The following is a 17798-nucleotide window of genomic DNA, read 5'->3' as shown; positions in this document are numbered from 1 at the left end:
GTATAAGAGTTGTGTCACGTATGGAGAGATATGCTGCCCTGCGCCTGGAGACACAATTGGGTGGAGCCCCTGCAGCAAGGGAAGCCGGGGATAGGGGCGGGTGTAGGGAGGTAAAAGTTGGAAGGGGTGGTTACACAGGGAGCAGAGGCATTTGAGCCCGGGCACACATGCCTCAGCTGTGAGAGGCCCTTCTCCCCTTGGCTGGCTGGCATCCCAGAGCAGAGGCAGAGAGACACAGAGAGGGTGGAGTGTGAGAGACGGAGGGTGAACAGAAAGTTTCAAGTGGAAATTAGACTAGGAAAAGGCAAACAAGTGGAACTGAGAGTTGAAAAAGCGTCAGGGACTGAGTTTCTGTGCAGAGTGGCTCCTGCAGGTCGTTTTTCAGTTTCGTATTTTTATCTGTAGTTGGCGATATGACAGCCATGGCAGACACAAGTGTCCTGAAGGAGCACACAGCCCTGGCAGAGGTGGCTTACGACGATGAGGAGGTAGCTCTGGTGAGTGCCGCCACAGAGCCGGCAGTAGATGATGATGATGATGATGATGAGGACCCTTCAGAGGACGTGGACCTGGTGCTGGCCTCCGGAAGCCCGAGCGAAGCCCAGATGAACGGGGTCATGGTCCTGTCCCTGCTGGACAAGATCATCGGCGTGGTCGACCAGATCCAGCAGACCCAGAATGGCCTGGAGGCCCGGCAGGAGTCCATGGAGAAGTCTGTGTCCACCATCCAGGGGGAGCTGACCAAGTTGTCCAAGAACCACGTGGGGACCGCCAACTCGGTCAACAAAATGCTGGAGAAGGTACGCAAGGTCAGCGTCAACGTGAAGACGGTGCGCTCCAACCTGGAGAAGCAGGCGGGCCAGATCAAGAAGCTGGAGAGCAACGAGAACGAGCTGCTGAAGAGACGCAACTTCAAAGTCCTCATCTACCAGGTGATTGGGGGAGAAATGACAGTGTGTGTGTTCCTGTGCTTATATATTTGTGAGGACCATATTAAGCATATAACCTACAGAGTGAGGACATTTTTGTAAAGTAAGGACATTTTTGCCAGTCCTCACTTTTGCAATGTAATTTCTGAGTGTTAAGACTTGGTATTTTGGCTTAGGGTTAGAATTAGAATTAGGTTTAGGGTTAGGCATTTGTTTTGGATGGTTAAGGTTAATGCTAGGGGCCAGGGAATGCATTATCTCAATGAGTGTCCTCACTAAGATAGAAGTGTAAACATGATGTGTGCGTATTATATGTTTCATCATGTAATAGCAAATATTAGTTGAGAATGTGATAATCACAGACATATATTACACCATTAATAGTTTACATGTGATCATTAATCTTAATGACACTCGAAGTCCTGGCTGCATTCCCCACGTTACAAGAGAAAGTTTTGAGTAAGTGTGAAATAGACCTGAAAAGCCATCGGAGCCTGAGCGCAGGAATTTGACATCACCTCACCAGAGAGAGTTTTAGTCACCCAGCCGCTGTGACATGCCCTCAAATAAAAAAGAAGTCAATGAATCCAACCCTTGATGAATCTAAACTGCTGAATAGCATCACACAGAAAGAGGCTTGTGTACGTCAGCATAAAAGTGTAGCCTCCGAAATGACCGTAAAGTTGAATCACCACAAGCTGAGCTGCTATGGAGCTTTGATTGATGCAGGACTGCTGCATTCGTTTTAGCCTGCATGGTGTTCCAAGTAAACTGGCACCTGAGTGTATTTTCCCAGTGGTTCCACCTCGGCGGTTTCCATGACATAAACGCCTTGGGATCACTTTTTCCTGAAACTTGAATGAGGCTGTGATATTTGCGAGGCGTCCGACACTGTGCTCCTCTATTTAGAAAGCTGTTGTGTAATCTGTGCTAATGTTCGCAACGGAGAGCCAGACTTCCATGGGGGGAAAAAACAGGGCCGGTATAGTGACCTCTCTCACTCCACAGGACTTCATGATTACCCGAGGAAACTAAAGAAAGACCTGTGGGGGCGTAAATAAAAATACAAGCCTCATAAACACTGGCATGATGGGGCCACTCGAGACAGAACCAACGCCCCAACCTCCGAGTGGCCAGAGGGCAGATAGTTGGCAGGCCGCTCACTTGTAAGATGAAGATGGAGTCTTCATTATAAAGATTTCTCAGAAGTGAGACACATTTAAAACTCAGACTTGCGTGGAGCCAAAAGCAAAAAGCACGTGTGTTCATATTGGGAGAATTCAACGGTAGTTAAAGAAGCAGTTCAGTCAATGAATGTCTTGGGTGGGCTGGGGAAGCAGGACACATGATTAAACTTGAGAGGACTGATGAGGTCAAGTACCCCTGTGCATTTGAGCCTTGTGGAGCAGCCCCATATTTTTCGACGTGCTGTCATGTCTGGCTGCTAAACCTGCGCAGCAGCAGGTATGCTTCGGTTTATTTTGTGCGTGAAAAGGTCACGTGTCTGATGATCTGAAATTTGCCCGCACGAATCAAAGGAAATGCCTGTTCGTCAGCGTTTGCACATCACATTTTGCCGTCTTTGCTGGCTGGTAAAGGGAAAATATTTTCTTTAAAAGCCTTCGTAACAGTGAATCTTAGAGTTGGAAGCCTCTCGTGAGTAGAGCTTTTCTCGGGCTACACTGGCAAGCAGAAACTTTTTCACTTCCCCCTCCAGGGATGTCCACTGTGGGAGCAGGTTTCACTATCGGCATCTAGCAGAAATCCGATCATCGACACTGAATTACTAAATTACTATTTAAGCAGGTGCTTCCTGCTGTTTAAGCCTCTGTACAGTCTAAACCCTTTCACACGACGGCCTACAAGCAGTTGCCAGTGCAGGACTCTGAACATAAAGTATAGAGTATATAGAGTATGGAGTAAACAGACTGCAGATGTGGATGTTGTTTCCAGATCTTGCGCTATTTATGAAGTTTGACATTTGAAGGCTTTTATTCTGAGTTTGGATTGTATTACAACCGGCAGAGAGCCGACATAAACCAATCCCTGTTTGTGCTATAGCAACTTTAATGCTCTTATCTTTGTCTAAAGTTGGTCTCTTTCACGTTTACGAAACAGTTGTAAGAGCGGGTCACAGCTTCCATTCCGCAGCGGCCGTTTTGGGCTCCCACGGTCTATATTTACTGCCAGAGGATGGCTGCGCCGTGTCCGGTTTAATTGAATGACAGACGGGCTGCTTGAATATTGGCAGCATTGCAAATCAACACTGGCTCACCGACAGGTTTCCCCACTTTCGGCCGTCTGTTTGTGTGTTAATGTGTTAGGGTGGGATAAGTTTAGAATTAGGTTAAGGATGAGATCAGGGTTAGGCTTCTATATGGTTAGGGAAATAATGCAAGCTAGGTCAGTGTCCTCACAAGTTTAGTTCTACCAGTGTGTGTGTTGGTGTGTGGCCATTCCTCACCAGAACTTGCTTTAAACCACAAATCTAGTGTCAACTGAGGCAGAATTTAAGTAAGACAGGTGACTTACTCTTGCTGCATGGGACCGTGTCCTCAGGTTTGTGAAGCCAGTGCCTCTAACTACAGTGCCATATATTTTCTCTACTGCCACCGACAGCGATCTCTGAGAATAACCGCATACTTCAGGATTCTAGCAGGAAAGATTTTGACAGTGGTGCTTTATAATTAACTCTGCGATGTCGGTGACACACAGGATCCCCCCGGCAACAGCAGGGTGTGGCAGTCAACATGTATCAGCAGGGGTGGAAGTATTCATAACCTTTACTTAAGTAGGGTAACAACACCACAGTGTAGAAAATACTACACAAGTAGTATTACAAGTAAATACGGAGGAGGCTGAGTTTAGGACCTATACTGCAGCCAGCCACCGGGGGGGGATCCAGAAGATTTGGCTGCACTTTTGAGGAGCTATCATGTGGTCCATCTTTACATGCAGGCTGTGTTATTGGTCAGTTTGAAGGTATCACCATTATTAGCTGGTAAAGGGGCTAATTTGAACTATTACTGTTGGGAAGCTTAATTAAGTTATACATCCTGTTTCATTAGTGGATTATATTTGGTTAATCTGTCAAATTTGTCTGCAAGGTCACTGGTAAAGCTTTTAAATAAATGTGGTGTTAAAAGTACAAAGTTTGCCTCCAAGTCTGAGAATTAATGAAATAAAAATACTCAAGTTCTGTACTTAAAATTGTAATTAAAAGTACAGAACTTAGGTAATAGTCACATTTTACCACTGCATATCAGATATTCATGACAATATGTGGTTTCTCATGAACCAGCCTCACTGTGATCCCACTTACACAGAGAACATTCTCACTAGAATCCTAAATGTGCTTCCTCTTGTTACAGTTAAACCATTGTAATTACATTTTGAGGGTTTAGAATTTGAAAAGTGTGTGAGGTACAACTGGGTGGTGTCGCTCTGCAGCTGTGACGCTGAGCTTTTAGAATAACAAACCTCTGACTGTGAGTGTCCGGCTGCATGAGGCACCACCGGCCTGTCATCGCAGCTCAAATGGAGACCAATTGTTTCTTCATGAGAATCAAGCACAGCCATTCTAATTGAGTGCAAGTTTATTTCCTTATTTAGTCTCACATTGGCAGGCATGTGACTAGTTTAGCCTCTGAGGCCTCATTTCCTGTTGTAGTGTTTGTTGACACCAGAAATTGTCAGGAAATGAACCGAGATGGAAGCTGATAACAGTAACAAGACTCAATTCTGGTGAAACAGTTTATAGATGATACCGAGGCTTTTATGATGTTTGATGGTGGTAAAATTAGGAATTTATATGTGTCGCTCAAGAGGTTATTTTTGTTTCCGGGGCAGCTCTAATTCCACTAAGGATGTTGAGTTTGTCTTTAGGGACAACTAAAAGGTGTTGATTAAAATTAACTAATACATTTTCTTTTGTGGATTATTTTCTCAATTAATAAAAAAAAATTGTTTTTTCAAAAGAATGTTTGAAAATAATTAAATATCAATTACCAGTAAATGTTTTCACCTGTTTTCTTGTAATGTTTGGTGATTTTAACTGTTTAATAGCATACATTATTAATAAATAAAAAGAATAGTCAGATTGATTGATTAGAAAGAAGCCCTACATCACATTACTCGGTTAATTAACATAGTTAGTTAGTTAATTAAGCGACTTCAAACTGTGACTAAAAACAACAGGGGTCACGTGTGCATTATCTATTGGATTATGTAAATTAGTCCAGTTTATGCAACGTGATAGTGTTTGTCCATCGGAGTGTGAGACTGTTCTGCTCTGTGTCTGGAATCAGAGCGTTTGGCTGACGCTCAAGGACATTGATACAGCCATGGGCTTAACTCTATCAGGAAGATGTAAGAGTTCTCACTTTCAGTCTACTTATTCCACGCCGACTTCACCGACCTTCCAGAGCTCAGGTTGCTGCCAACCTGCCCCAGCCCCTGCCCAGGTTTCTGTAATGGCTACAGCCCAGACCAGACTATGTGTAATAACTCACTTCCACTATCTGCAGCCACAGTGATCCAGCTAAAGCTTCTGGCCGCTCCAGCGCTCTGAATATTTGTTTCTAGGCACAAATCACATCTCAGCCTCAGTACAGGGATGGTATAGTCATGATGTGCTTAGCTGACCCCTAGCAGCTGAGGAGCAGCAGAGAGACACGCCTTCAGCAGCACCAAGTTAGAGTTGTGATTCATCCCGTTGGCATCTCTGTGCTTATCCTGCCATCATGCCCACTTGTTCCTCTCCCCTCTTCCCAGTTGATTCCCACTATCGACTAAGCCCACTTGGGAGCGACGGTCTCATTCAGTACTTGCTTGCTTACGGTACTTGTTCACTATGTTGCTCTCCTTTAGTCTCCCCTCTCTCTCTCTCACCTCTGCTGCTCTCCTCTTTTACCAGGCCACTGGAAAGATATCTGGAAGGCTCCACATTTCACTATTGCATGTCAGCTGCTGTGTCGAGCTAGCAAGTCCATTTCTAGTGCTAAGTGGCGTGTGTGTGAGAGCCACTGTGTGAAAAAAGTTGTCTGAAGGTTATGCTCAGATAATGGCATACATGATACTGAGAGACATTTCAGATATACAGTGTGTATTACAGTAAAAACTTTGTTGGAAGTAAAGATTGTGAACCATTACTTTATCATTCAGGACCAGGTATCAGAGAAAACAGGCAAGAAACCACAACCCAAGATTCTTCTTAAGTTTGTTAAAGGAATAGTTTGTCATTTGGTGAAATATGGTTGTTAATTTCCTTACCAAGAGTTTGATTAGAAGGGTGATACTACTCTCGGGTGGGTTCGGTAAATAGGAAGTTACCACAGGCAGATGTCCACCAAGCATTATATTTAGTTAGAAATCTGTTACATAGCAGATGAAATCATACTGCTCTTGTTCTGATATATGCCGTGTAACATAAATGGCTGAATTTAGAAAAGAGAATAGCTCAGTTAAAAGACCTTTAACTTTGTCCCAAAAAAATGTCCTGTTTGTTTTACACTTTTGCCCCAAAAGCATGAAAATTACCCTCATCTATCTTCATATTTACAGTGCAGATTTGATCTTCTTATCTAACTTATCTAATTGTATTTATATGAAATGTTGAACTATTCCTTTAAAATCAATCTTTTATTTCCTCTGAGGGTCAAACCACGTTTCTTTCGGCACGACTTGTCCACTCCTGATGCTCTGATCTTTTTATAGTCCCCCTTTCTTTTCTTTTTTTTTACTAAGTCCCACACTTTTTCATTCATGGAATACGGAACCAGTGAGTTCAACCCATTGCAAAAGCAAACATTTTTAGGGGTTTGGTTGTATTTCTTTTAAATTCTGGAAAGATCCAAATTATTGTCCTTTCTTTAAAAGCTCATGTACTGACCAGCTTCCTCTGCCGTTGTTAACTTTGCGTTTTGTAATGCAACTATTAATTTTCAAGCTGATCTGGTCATAAGAAAGGTCTGTACACTAATAGCGACAGTTTTGAACAGTTACGACTATTGTAAGGATTGCTGTGGCCTTTCTGGTCTGGTTTATATTCACTTATAACCCATTTGCACGGTGACTCACTTTTCCAGATCGGGTGTGTTTGTGTGTGTGTGCGTCTGAGGTATAAGAAGTGGATTTGCTGCTAGTGTTACTGTAGCCTTTCCCGTGCTGCTGTCATAAGGCTATAGAGCGTGTACAGCAGAAAGAGGATCCCTGCTGTTCCAGCATGTGAAAATACTGTGCGTGTCTGTGTACAATTTTTATTATTGACTATAAATAGATTTATATGATATGTCGGCTGTCATCTCATTTTCGCATAATAAGGTAATATAGATTTTAACCAAAACTAAAACAAACTTGATTTAATGGGCCTTTTCACACTAGACATTTTCAATGTGTCACAGTAGAAAAAATACAGGTATAAATAATAAAATGAGCGATGGCTGAATTCCATTCAGCTGCTTCAGCTCTAGGGTCCTGGTGTTTTTCATGCTGGCTCAGTGACTCATGGTCATGTGTTAATGGAACAGAGCCAGTGTGAATGTTATGAGTAACACCTGTACTTTTTCTACTGAGACATATTCATACTTTATCATATCATCGTGTCATGTTGGGTCTATTGGTTTTCCATTATACTTTCATACTTTTCGGTGAAATGGCCGTGACACATTCTGTGGTATTAAATCATTTTAATTTTGTTTTGATTTTAATTTAACTTGGATTGAAGTTGATTTATTGGTCCGTGTTGCACTTAAACTACTGTTGTTTGCATAACAAGCACATCTGCATGTATCCAACAGTCCAGCTGTTTTGCTGTGAGACATTTCTCCTCCTCCACAATATTGCATGTTCCTACCGCTCCTATCAGAATAACTACATTCCCCGACGCCTGATCTCATGTCTCAGCTGCCCTCCCCTCTCACCGCACATCCCCATCCCACCCGAGCAGACAGGATTTACCAGCTGGGACACCGATCAGATCTCTCGATTTTGAACGGTTGTAGTTTTCATCCAGCTTCTTGGCTGGCAAACAGAAATGTGTCCTCATGCCTGACCACAACTCAGTGCAAGCTGCTGATTCTAAAAATTTGCAGGCACGCCCTTCATCTACAAGGCCGTCGCCAAAATAAAAAGTTGGCCTATTTATCTGAGTGGCTTTACTGTATTAAGATACGCTACTACTATTTTGCTTTTGATTATAAATACACCCTCAGCAGTGCAGTGGAATGGTGCAGTGTCCTGTTTCATTGCGTAGGTCTGAATTTAGGAATCAGCAACACCAATTAGTTGACTAATTGCATTTACACATATATCCTGATAAATGTGTGTTTTTGACCATGTAGTGTCAGTTTTTGGATGCATGCTGTACTTTCCATACCACAGGTATCTTGTAATCTTTCATTTTTAACGTAAAGTTTTTTCACAAGGACAACAGTTCACAGCTCAGTCTTTGCACAGTTTTAACACCTGAAAACTGGAGGTGAACATTTTAAAACTGATATCTGCATATCTTCGTACCACCTTCTTGTAAAAGATTTGTTTATTTTAATAATATAAAGTTGATGTTAAAGCAGAACCCTTACATGTTTCTATTAATATTCCTCACTGTTATTCCTGTAACCTAATACCTTGCGTGTGAAAGGGAAGTCTTGTGCAGCTCACTGCTCCGGTGGCGGCTCGCTGTTCTTGTCACTGACATGTGAGTTATAGGTTGTCACAGGGAGCGTGTCGGCGTGGAAACACCTCAGGATTAGATTTTGCATGCACAGGGATGTTTAGGATGGTTAAACTATTAATAATGCAAATATTACTAAAGTGATCTATGCAAGAGGCGAAAGATGAGGATAAAATGATTGACTATATTTGAAAAACTTATACTCATTTTTGTACAGCGCACATTTTATCTGGGAAGGCTGGAATTATTTTTATTGCAAGTTGATAATGAGGCTCCAGTCATTTGTGACAGTGAAACTATTTCCCCACCTGATAAGTAGACACAGAATAAAACTTCTAAAGAACCAGTCAGTTTTTCCATCTAGAATATTCCGGTCTAATTTTTCAATCTCACACAGACATCTGCTTATTTCAGAACAAAGCAAAGCATTGTGGGTGATTGCCTGCACGCCTTCTTTCCCATACCAGGTGTTTTTTGGCAGGAGTTATCAGTCATTTATCATTACATCAGCCTAATGTTACTCAGAAGTGAGAGTTTCCTAAAGCTGGGCCCAGTGCTCTGCTCACTTGAGCCACATATCACATTATCCTGTAAAGCGATTATTTGTATTTTGCAAAGATACACATTTTTTATACAATATCTGAAACATACCACTACTTTTTTAAGATTAAATCAATAAAAAAATCATATAAATCTTTATGCTCAGCACAGTAGGACGTTCAAATTTGAGGGTCTGATTGGCTGACACTTACTGTACCTCTCTAGTGTCACTATGGACGGCATCTTCTGTGGAAAAATAGGGATTAGTCACTGCTGTGTATAATATGTTCCAGCTCTGCGGCTGCTGCTTCACACAGAGACGTCAGTGGAAAAGCTCATTTTCTATCTTTGCATGAGACTGACCCAGGGATTCCAGCGGTTTCAGAGGCATGGATGTGGGAAGGGTGAGCTGTGGAAAAAGGGCTTCCCCCTTGGGGTTCCTGTGTGTGAAATCACACATCACTGTGACAGAGAAGCCAAGGAACTCTCTTCCTGTGGCGTGCCCCTAACATGACATCGCCATGGTGGCTATGTGGTGTATACAGAGGCCTTCTCTTTGAAGGAATCTGTGTATAGACAGCGGGATTGGTTGATATTTCCATCGCCCACGGGACATTTAATAATGTAGAATACGAGAGCTTCATGAAACAGAATTAGCTTTGTGTAAACTCCAATCGGCCTGAGGTTGTAGGCGGCTGCTGCAGTCCTCTGTGAATTGTGTGAGGGGGTGGGAGGCTTCAATATTAATGACCAGAGCACATTAGTGCCTTATTTTAGCCTCCAAGCTCTCGTCAGGGAGAAGAGCCTCATAATTCTGGCCTGCGCAGGACTCCAGATCGCAAACCTCCACCTCCGCTTCATTTCAATCTCTCAATCTGGCCTTGCACCCATCCTGGACTGGCACACGGGTCAGTGATATAATTCATTGTGAAGCTAAGTGCACAGCTGCAGACTGGACAGGATAAGACAGCTGCTCCTGTGACTCACCGACTTTCATCACACTGCCTCAGAAGGAACGGTGTGTGTGCCTGGTCTATACACACACCATCCTGTAGGTGGATTGAGGTCGTGAATGTTGTGTCGATAAGATTTCTTACTTAGACAAGAATCAGCATTGATATATTTCCTAGCTGCTGCCAATATTATTTATTGATTAGCAGTAGTTTTGGGAGTTGTCTGTTTTTCACCAAGGAGGTTAGGTTTTCATCTGTTTGTCAGTTAGCATGACAGACGATTACCATGAAACTTGTTGGAAGGATGTAGCATGGGTCAGGTAAGAACCCATTAAATTATGTTGTGGATCGGGATCAGGGGGCGGATCGAGGATACATTTTTTTCTCTCTCTTTAACATTGTGGGCGTTTTTTCCAATATTCTCACTAATTTCATTGAGAATAATTCTTAAGAATGACATGTTTAGGGGATTGATATTTGTGTGTGTGTGCAATTAGGTGCAGATCCAAATAAAAATCCGGTTCTATTCTATTACATTTGTATGTGGTTTCACAAGGGGACTATTGGGCCTCGGCAGAAATATGTGCTCTTTTTTAATGATAATTGCATGTATTTTTTAAACCTAATATGTATAGAATGTGTTTAAGACTGATTACTATACCTTGAACAGATTGTTATTTTAATTCAAGAGCTATCAATTTGTATTACTGCACATAACAAGAACTGTGACCCACACAACCAACTTGAGTCATGATGATAAAAGAAACACCCACAGCGGAAAACATGGTAATTTGTGTGCAATCAGGAAACCGCCTTCTTCTGACATCTTTTTGATCGGGCTCAATAAAGTTACCTGCTGAAACAGCCACTTCATTCATCTATTGATGCCTATGGCTCTCATTGTGCATGATGACATTTTTCATTATAAGAAACAATATTGAACCAGGTGGATTAATGGAAGCCTTGTAACTGATATAGAGACAGAGAATGTGACTGGGAAAAAAAGTGAAATGCCAGTGGCTTTAGTCAAAGCCGCTGTGTTCTATACACTGTGCTCTGTTGTCCATGGTTACAGCAAAGTCCTTTTGGGCAGGACTCATCATTCTACTGCCGTCTCCGCAGTTATTTCAGGATAAGGCCAGGTTCCTGTCAGGATGAATGGCGAGAGAGACAGAACTGCTCCTTCAATGGTCACCAGTGCATAAAATCTACATATAAATCCAATACTGTCTCTGGTTAAAGCTTGAGCCCTTTTGTGAGTCAGATAGAACATTTTGCAATTGATAACATTTCGACAACAGGAAAACCATGCTGTTTTACACAAACACTTTAAATCCAAGGATTTTTTAAGGATAGTTTTTCATTGTAGACTAACACAATTGTTTGGGGAATTTTGATTATTCTCAATTCTGAGAAGATGTCTTTTTACTTCTTGACCTGCCTCCTGCATCTTTCCCCTGTTTATACATTTCTGGCTCTCTCGATAATTGCTGTTGTCGAAGCTGTTTACCAAACTCTCTCTCTCTTATCTGCTGGGACTTTTTAATTGCATCTCCTGTGTTGTGCCTCCTTCTGAGAGACAGCTCAGACACACACCTCAGCAGAGAGACGGCTTGTCTCACAGATAGAACAAATAGAGAGGTAAAGTCCCTTATTATCAGAAGCCTTTCGATGAGGTATGTATGATTGACGCTATTTGGAGGAAAGAAACATTAGCAACAGACCCTCTCATTGAGGAGAGCACACACACCTACACACACACACACACACACACACACTGAGTTCTGACTTTTCCACTACTGGTAAATGGAAGGAGAGAGGAAGGCAGCACAGAGGCACTAATGGACCCGGCCATTCCTCACAAGGTTCTTTTGGTTTGTAATCAGGCAGGGAAACCCAAACAGGGTTTGCTGATATAATCACAATTTCCTTTTAAGAATGTAAACAGCAAAATGTTCCAACAAGCAGAGTCTCTGTTTTCAGTTACGTGTTCCCACGGGCCTTGAGAGCTTAATAAAAGACTGTAAGGTTTTGAAATGTAACTAAAAAGTATTAGCTCATAACAGAGAGTAGTATCATATAACGAACATGATGCTGGAACATGTCGTAATTTCCCTGTGTTGTATGACTTCACTGCTGTTTCTCCGTTGGCTGTGGAAGTTTCCTGCTCAGGGATCGGAGCTGCCACTTCTTATGAAAGGTGTTCACAGTCTGGCTTCATGGAAAAAACTCTGCGTGAGGATGGACAAATACGTTTTATATGAATACTCATACTTGTGCATTTAATGGTTACTTTCTCCATGATCATAACAGCTGCATTTGTATATAAATATATTTTTAAAATGTAAAAGTAACACATTGGCTTTCAATTTTAGCCCTCCAGCCAAATTTACCCCCCAGCAGAAAACTTTGCAAGGGACATATGAGTTCACAGAACAGCTTCCTACACAGTACAGTGCACAGTAGATTTTTTATTTATGTAATTCTGCTGTGGGTACACATGTTTACTATGTAGGTCTTATCTTTGAAATCTTTACATTTTTAGTAAAATATCAGGTCACTTTTCAGGGCTTTTTGTATTTGTCCATTTCTATTTTTATGAGTCTACATTGTTCTGATCATACATATGGAAAAATGTTGCTCACAGATTCCAAAATATCTCTCATCAGTGTTACTGTTACATCTCATGTCTGCAAAGCAGGTGCAGCGTTTGATCCAAGTGTAATTGTAACACGCTCAGAACAACTGACAGCCTCCTGTCGGGATATTGTTGTTGAGTTGTCAGCTGTTTATCCGGCTGAACTTCATCCGCCCATCAGAGACAGCGTGGGGAGGTGGTCGCCATGGTGACAGAGTGCTGTGTTTATCTGTTGCTGTGCAGGGAGAGGGGAGGGGTGTTGTGTGGTGGGGCTGAATGCTGCGGTGGCTGGTAGCCAGAGAATGGTAGATGGTATCCAGAGAGAGGGAAAGGCCAGCCCAAAATAAACCTATAGAGAGCAGGTCCACACCGCACGCAGCACCAGATAAGGAGGGACAATCTGTATCATGACAGGACCGTATGGCAATATTTGAACTGGCCAGGGAGATTCACCACTCATGTGACCTGACAGGTGTCTGTCTGTCATAAATCAGATATCAGGATTAAAATCCTATTTGACTTGTTTTTTTCAACACTGCACATTACTGATGTCTTAATACAGCAAACGCACTTTGTAAACAAGATGTTTATTCTTGTACATTTAGGTCATGATTACAGCTGCCCTGATAAGTGGGCCCCCAGTTTCCATTTTACATGGCCGTCCACACCATTTACTGCAAGTCATTCCTCTGATCTCTTTCCCAGCAATCAGTGTCTGTCCTCGTTGTAACTATCAAATAAGTGCCCCTAACTAGAATGGCACTAGAGTACATCCCTCTACCCTATACAGTCCCTTTATGAATTCACTAGATATAGATTTGTATTTGGATCTGAACCAAATACACACACACACTCATAAATATCAGTCCATGAGCTTGCATGATTTTCTCATCAGGGTTTTTGAATTATTCTCTGAGAAATCAAAGAATAGGTTGCAAAACACCCTATCACACAATGTTTAAGAAATTGAAAAAATATATCCTGGGCCTCCTTGTCGCAAACATACCAAAATAAATAAACATTCTTAATACAAATCCTACATTGGAAACATATTTTATATAACTAAAGTATTTTCACTTGCGTTTTCTTCACATTTATCTCTTTCTTCACATTATAAGATATACCCAAAACTCAGACGTACACTGACTACCTCTATCTGTGTTTGCTCTGAGTGATGTGAATCTAATCTTTATCCTCAGTGTCCTGCATGTTTAAAGGGCATATACCTCTATGGCCTGAGTTTCAACATTTCAGGTTTTCATTTAAAAGTGGATGCAGTCATCGTCTGTGTGGCACACGAGATGATGAAAAGACGGCGAGGTCTTTAAATACAGAACAAACAATAGAGCCACATAAATTAGAACCTGAATTGATTTCATCTGAAGCGACAGCTAGGCAGGGGAAGGAAGAGTGATTAAATGAGACTGGATGGTGAAGACGTGCGCTCGTGTCAGAGGTGATGCATTAATTCAAACTGTTGATGTGGTGATGGTGATTAATTTGACGGCATAGTGCTGCCTTATGAGGCTGTTTGTTTTTACAATCTGCCCAATAAATAGGTTGGAGACAAACAGACGTGTGTAATGAGCCAGTACTGTAGATCTATTTCAACTGAGCATACTGTATGTGGCTCCGGTCTATATGAGGCAGCAGGCTGAGTGTAACCACATTATGCCACATAAGGTCAATACTGGATAAAAAGAAGTAGAGAGATGATCCTAACCTTAAGAACCGTCTACCTGCTAATAAAGAGATAGACATCAATCAAAAATATTTTCTTTTTATTTCATTTTAAATTGTTTTAGGTTACTTGCATTGAAGACCTGCTGTCTCTTAATATTTTTGTCAAACGTTTTACTAATCAAACAAGTCTGAATACTGTTTTTAAATGATTTTCTACCAGTCTAAGACTAAAAACGTAATTTAATTAAACATAAAGACCCTTAACATTAATTCAGGATATCAGTATCATTAAACATTCACCAGTATAACTGTAGTTCCTACTGTACAAGGACATGGGCAGCTCCGGGTTATAAGGCATTGGTGAATCAAACTCTATACTCTATCAAATCCAAAGAGAAGCAGTGAGGTGTGGCACGGAGGTGCAGCAGGGTGGGACCACTAATCCCTCCAGGGGGGTCACAAACATCCCGTTCCGAGGGATCACATTCTTTGCCTCGGACCTCTTCTCCCTGAGTGGATATCTGGTGCCACAGTGTGGAAATATGGTTGCTGTAGTGCTGATTGATTGGCAGCTGTCAGCGTTACAGCAGTGTAGTGCTGTGTGAACAAATCATGTTGTAAAGTCATGGAAAACATGTCATGGTAAACCCTCTGTGTGAGAATGAAAATGAAAATCTTGCATCTAGGTTTTTCATATTTAACTCAAATTCACCTTGTTTTGAAAAGTCAAGTCTATTTCAATTAAGTTTATTTAATTTTTGTATTCTCATTATATTATATGTGACCAATTGTAAAGTTGCTGTACTCCTTTGCTGTGTATTCTGTGCCTAAATTGAAAAAGATGGTGTAGAGAAGATAACAGCACCGCGGCAGGAAATGCACCAGTTGGTTTTAGTTTCAATATTACTGTGGAGCTTCAGATAGTATAATTTTTCTTTGAAATCATATTATTTGGGAGGTGTGTCATAAAATGCACACCAATCAGAGCTGTTGTGTTTCTCATTATTGTAAGTGTAAAATAAATGGTGACATTATTGGTACGTGGTAAACACCACTAGATGGCACTCTACACCAGCTAGAAGCAGTGAACAGCAGTGGGCTCACAGACTGTATCGATGACATCAATCTTTGAAGCAAATGCTCATATTTTTCTATTACATTTCTCAACCAAAGGCCATTGACTTCACTTTCTCAAGCTGATAATTTTCACAAGCCATATTAAATGAAATGCCATGATTTACATGAATCATACAATACAATCAGTTTAGCATCATGACTGTTCATTTTGTAGTAAATGTCAAAGTGGTGATGTGATTCATTTCACACATTGTGATCTAACATTTTCCTGTTTCCCTCTTCATTTTCTCCTGCAGGACAATGTGAAGGCACCAAAGGCAACCAAGGACAAGACAGCAGACACAGCAGAGGCCAACGCAGTGGAGGGCCTTGCGCAGATACCCGAGGAGGGACAGGAGGGAGTCCAGGCCAATCTCAATTCAGACGAGGAGGTGGAGATTGAGGAGATTATTGAAGAGTCTCGTACCAAGCGCATCCAACGCACCACCAAGCAGCAAGTGGACAACATAAAGAAAGCCTTCTCCAAAGAGAAAATGGAGAAGACCAAACTAAAGACCAAGGAGAACTACGAGAAGACCCGGCAGAAAACCCGAGACAACCTGGAGAAGACAAGACAGAGAACCCGTGACAACCTGGAGAAAACTAAGCACAGCCTGGAGAAGAAGATCGGCAAACTAGGGACCCGCATGACGCCCAACATGGAGCGCCGGGCGAAGATGAAGACCTCCAAAGATAAGGTCAGCAAGTCCCTGACCCCTGACCACACAGTCTATGCTCGCTCCAAGACCACCGTGTACCGTGTGCCCCCATTCACCTTCCACGTTAAGAAGATCCGAGATGGGGAGGAGGAGGTGGTGATGCAGAACACGGAGATGGAGGAGGTGGCTGAGTCTGAGGGCCACCTGGGGGAAGAGGAGAACGGGCTCGGCGTGCACGTGGAGGTGGAGGAAGGGGAGCTGGTACGTGTGGACAGCCCAGAGATGGATGCTCTGTTGGAGGTGACAGAGGATCTGGTCCTCGTGGAGACAGACCACCGCAAGAAGGCACAAAACGAGTAGAGAGACCCACCTGTGCAGGAAAAGACGTAATTTCGAGGAAAGGCAAGAAGCCCTCATGAATGAAGGAATGAAGAAAGGAAAGAAGTCTCGATAAATTTGTCGAATTACATGGACACAATATTAGTTGTAGAGACTTTCTAGACGTGATCACAATCTATGACATGTCGTTTTTGTTTTCTGTTCTCTTTTTATTGTACCCAAAATGGATGACTTTCATATTTGCGCCTCTTTAGCATATAAATAAGAAAATCTATTAAAAAACAAAGTTTTCAAAACACGCCGCAGGCTGACTGGGTATCTTAGACTTGTATGTTTAGAATATTTGCTGTTTGTTGTTGGTTTGATAAATTGAGGAGCGAAAAAAAAGTTATAAATAGTCTTTGCTATTGAGATGTAATGTATAATATAATATTAACCATGTATGATATGCACATTAATAGGAAGGCTAACAGGAAGTTGTTGGAAGGATTTACACAGATCTGTGTATTTTTGATTTGGTCAAGCCAGAAAGGCATGGGAAATACCTTGAACTACAAATTAAGTTTTAAATCTGGATGTTTCAAAGTGAACAGATATACACCAAACACAAACAACAATAAAACCAGGCACAGTTTGAATGTTGTGGCTGAGTGGTCGACATTCTTGAGATTGATGGTTTGAATTGTGTAATGTGCCTGTGTGAAACTATAAAACTGAACACAAAGGCAAAGATAAGGACTGAGAAATAAAGAACTGAGAAGACGGGCTGAGAGGGAATGACTTTATAAGAACATTAACCAAGGTAATGCACAATGCCTCAGGGCAAAATATACTTATCCAGGCATCGTGTCAAATGTTAGAAAGTAATGTTTTGCTTTTACATTCTTTGTAATGTAAATTATAAATGTAAAGTACTGAAAATGGAAGTGTAATATCTCTTAAATTGTATCAGAAATACTACATATTATGTAGGGAATTATCTCATTCTACTCTATCCAGCGTCGATATTTGGTCGCTCATTTCAGCAGTGATTTAACAAAATGCTAAAAGCGTATAATTATGACATTCAGAATGTAACCGTTGCTGTGATTAGTCTTTACAATGCATGCTTGAAAAAACTGTTCGACCATCTTTTACTGTAGCGCCCTCATTCACCATGTCATATTTCTAAGTTTCACAGAGCACAGCGCTGCACAGGGAGGCACAGGAGAGAAAAAACAATTGCATCGCCATGGTTACAGCTCATCATAGTACATTTGCACAGCCCTG

The 17798-nt window shown here is 41.7% G+C and overlaps 1 protein-coding gene across 1 annotated transcript; it reads left to right on the top strand.

Moving 5' to 3' along the window:
• Positions 1 to 422: 422 nt before the first annotated feature.
• Positions 423 to 16550, top strand: cavin1a (caveolae associated protein 1a). Its single transcript, XM_061090894.1, has 2 exons — positions 423 to 932; positions 15789 to 16550. Exons 1-2 carry the CDS (start codon positions 423 to 425, stop codon positions 16548 to 16550), a joined length of 1272 nt encoding a protein of 423 aa, XP_060946877.1.
• The last annotated feature ends 1248 nt before the right edge of the window (positions 16551 to 17798 follow it).

This window comes from Limanda limanda, chromosome 17, assembly GCF_963576545.1.
Source record: "Limanda limanda chromosome 17, fLimLim1.1, whole genome shotgun sequence".
In the NCBI taxonomy this organism is placed as follows: Eukaryota; Metazoa; Chordata; class Actinopteri; order Pleuronectiformes; family Pleuronectidae; genus Limanda; species Limanda limanda.
This window is presented reverse-complemented; position numbering and strand designations above follow the sequence as displayed.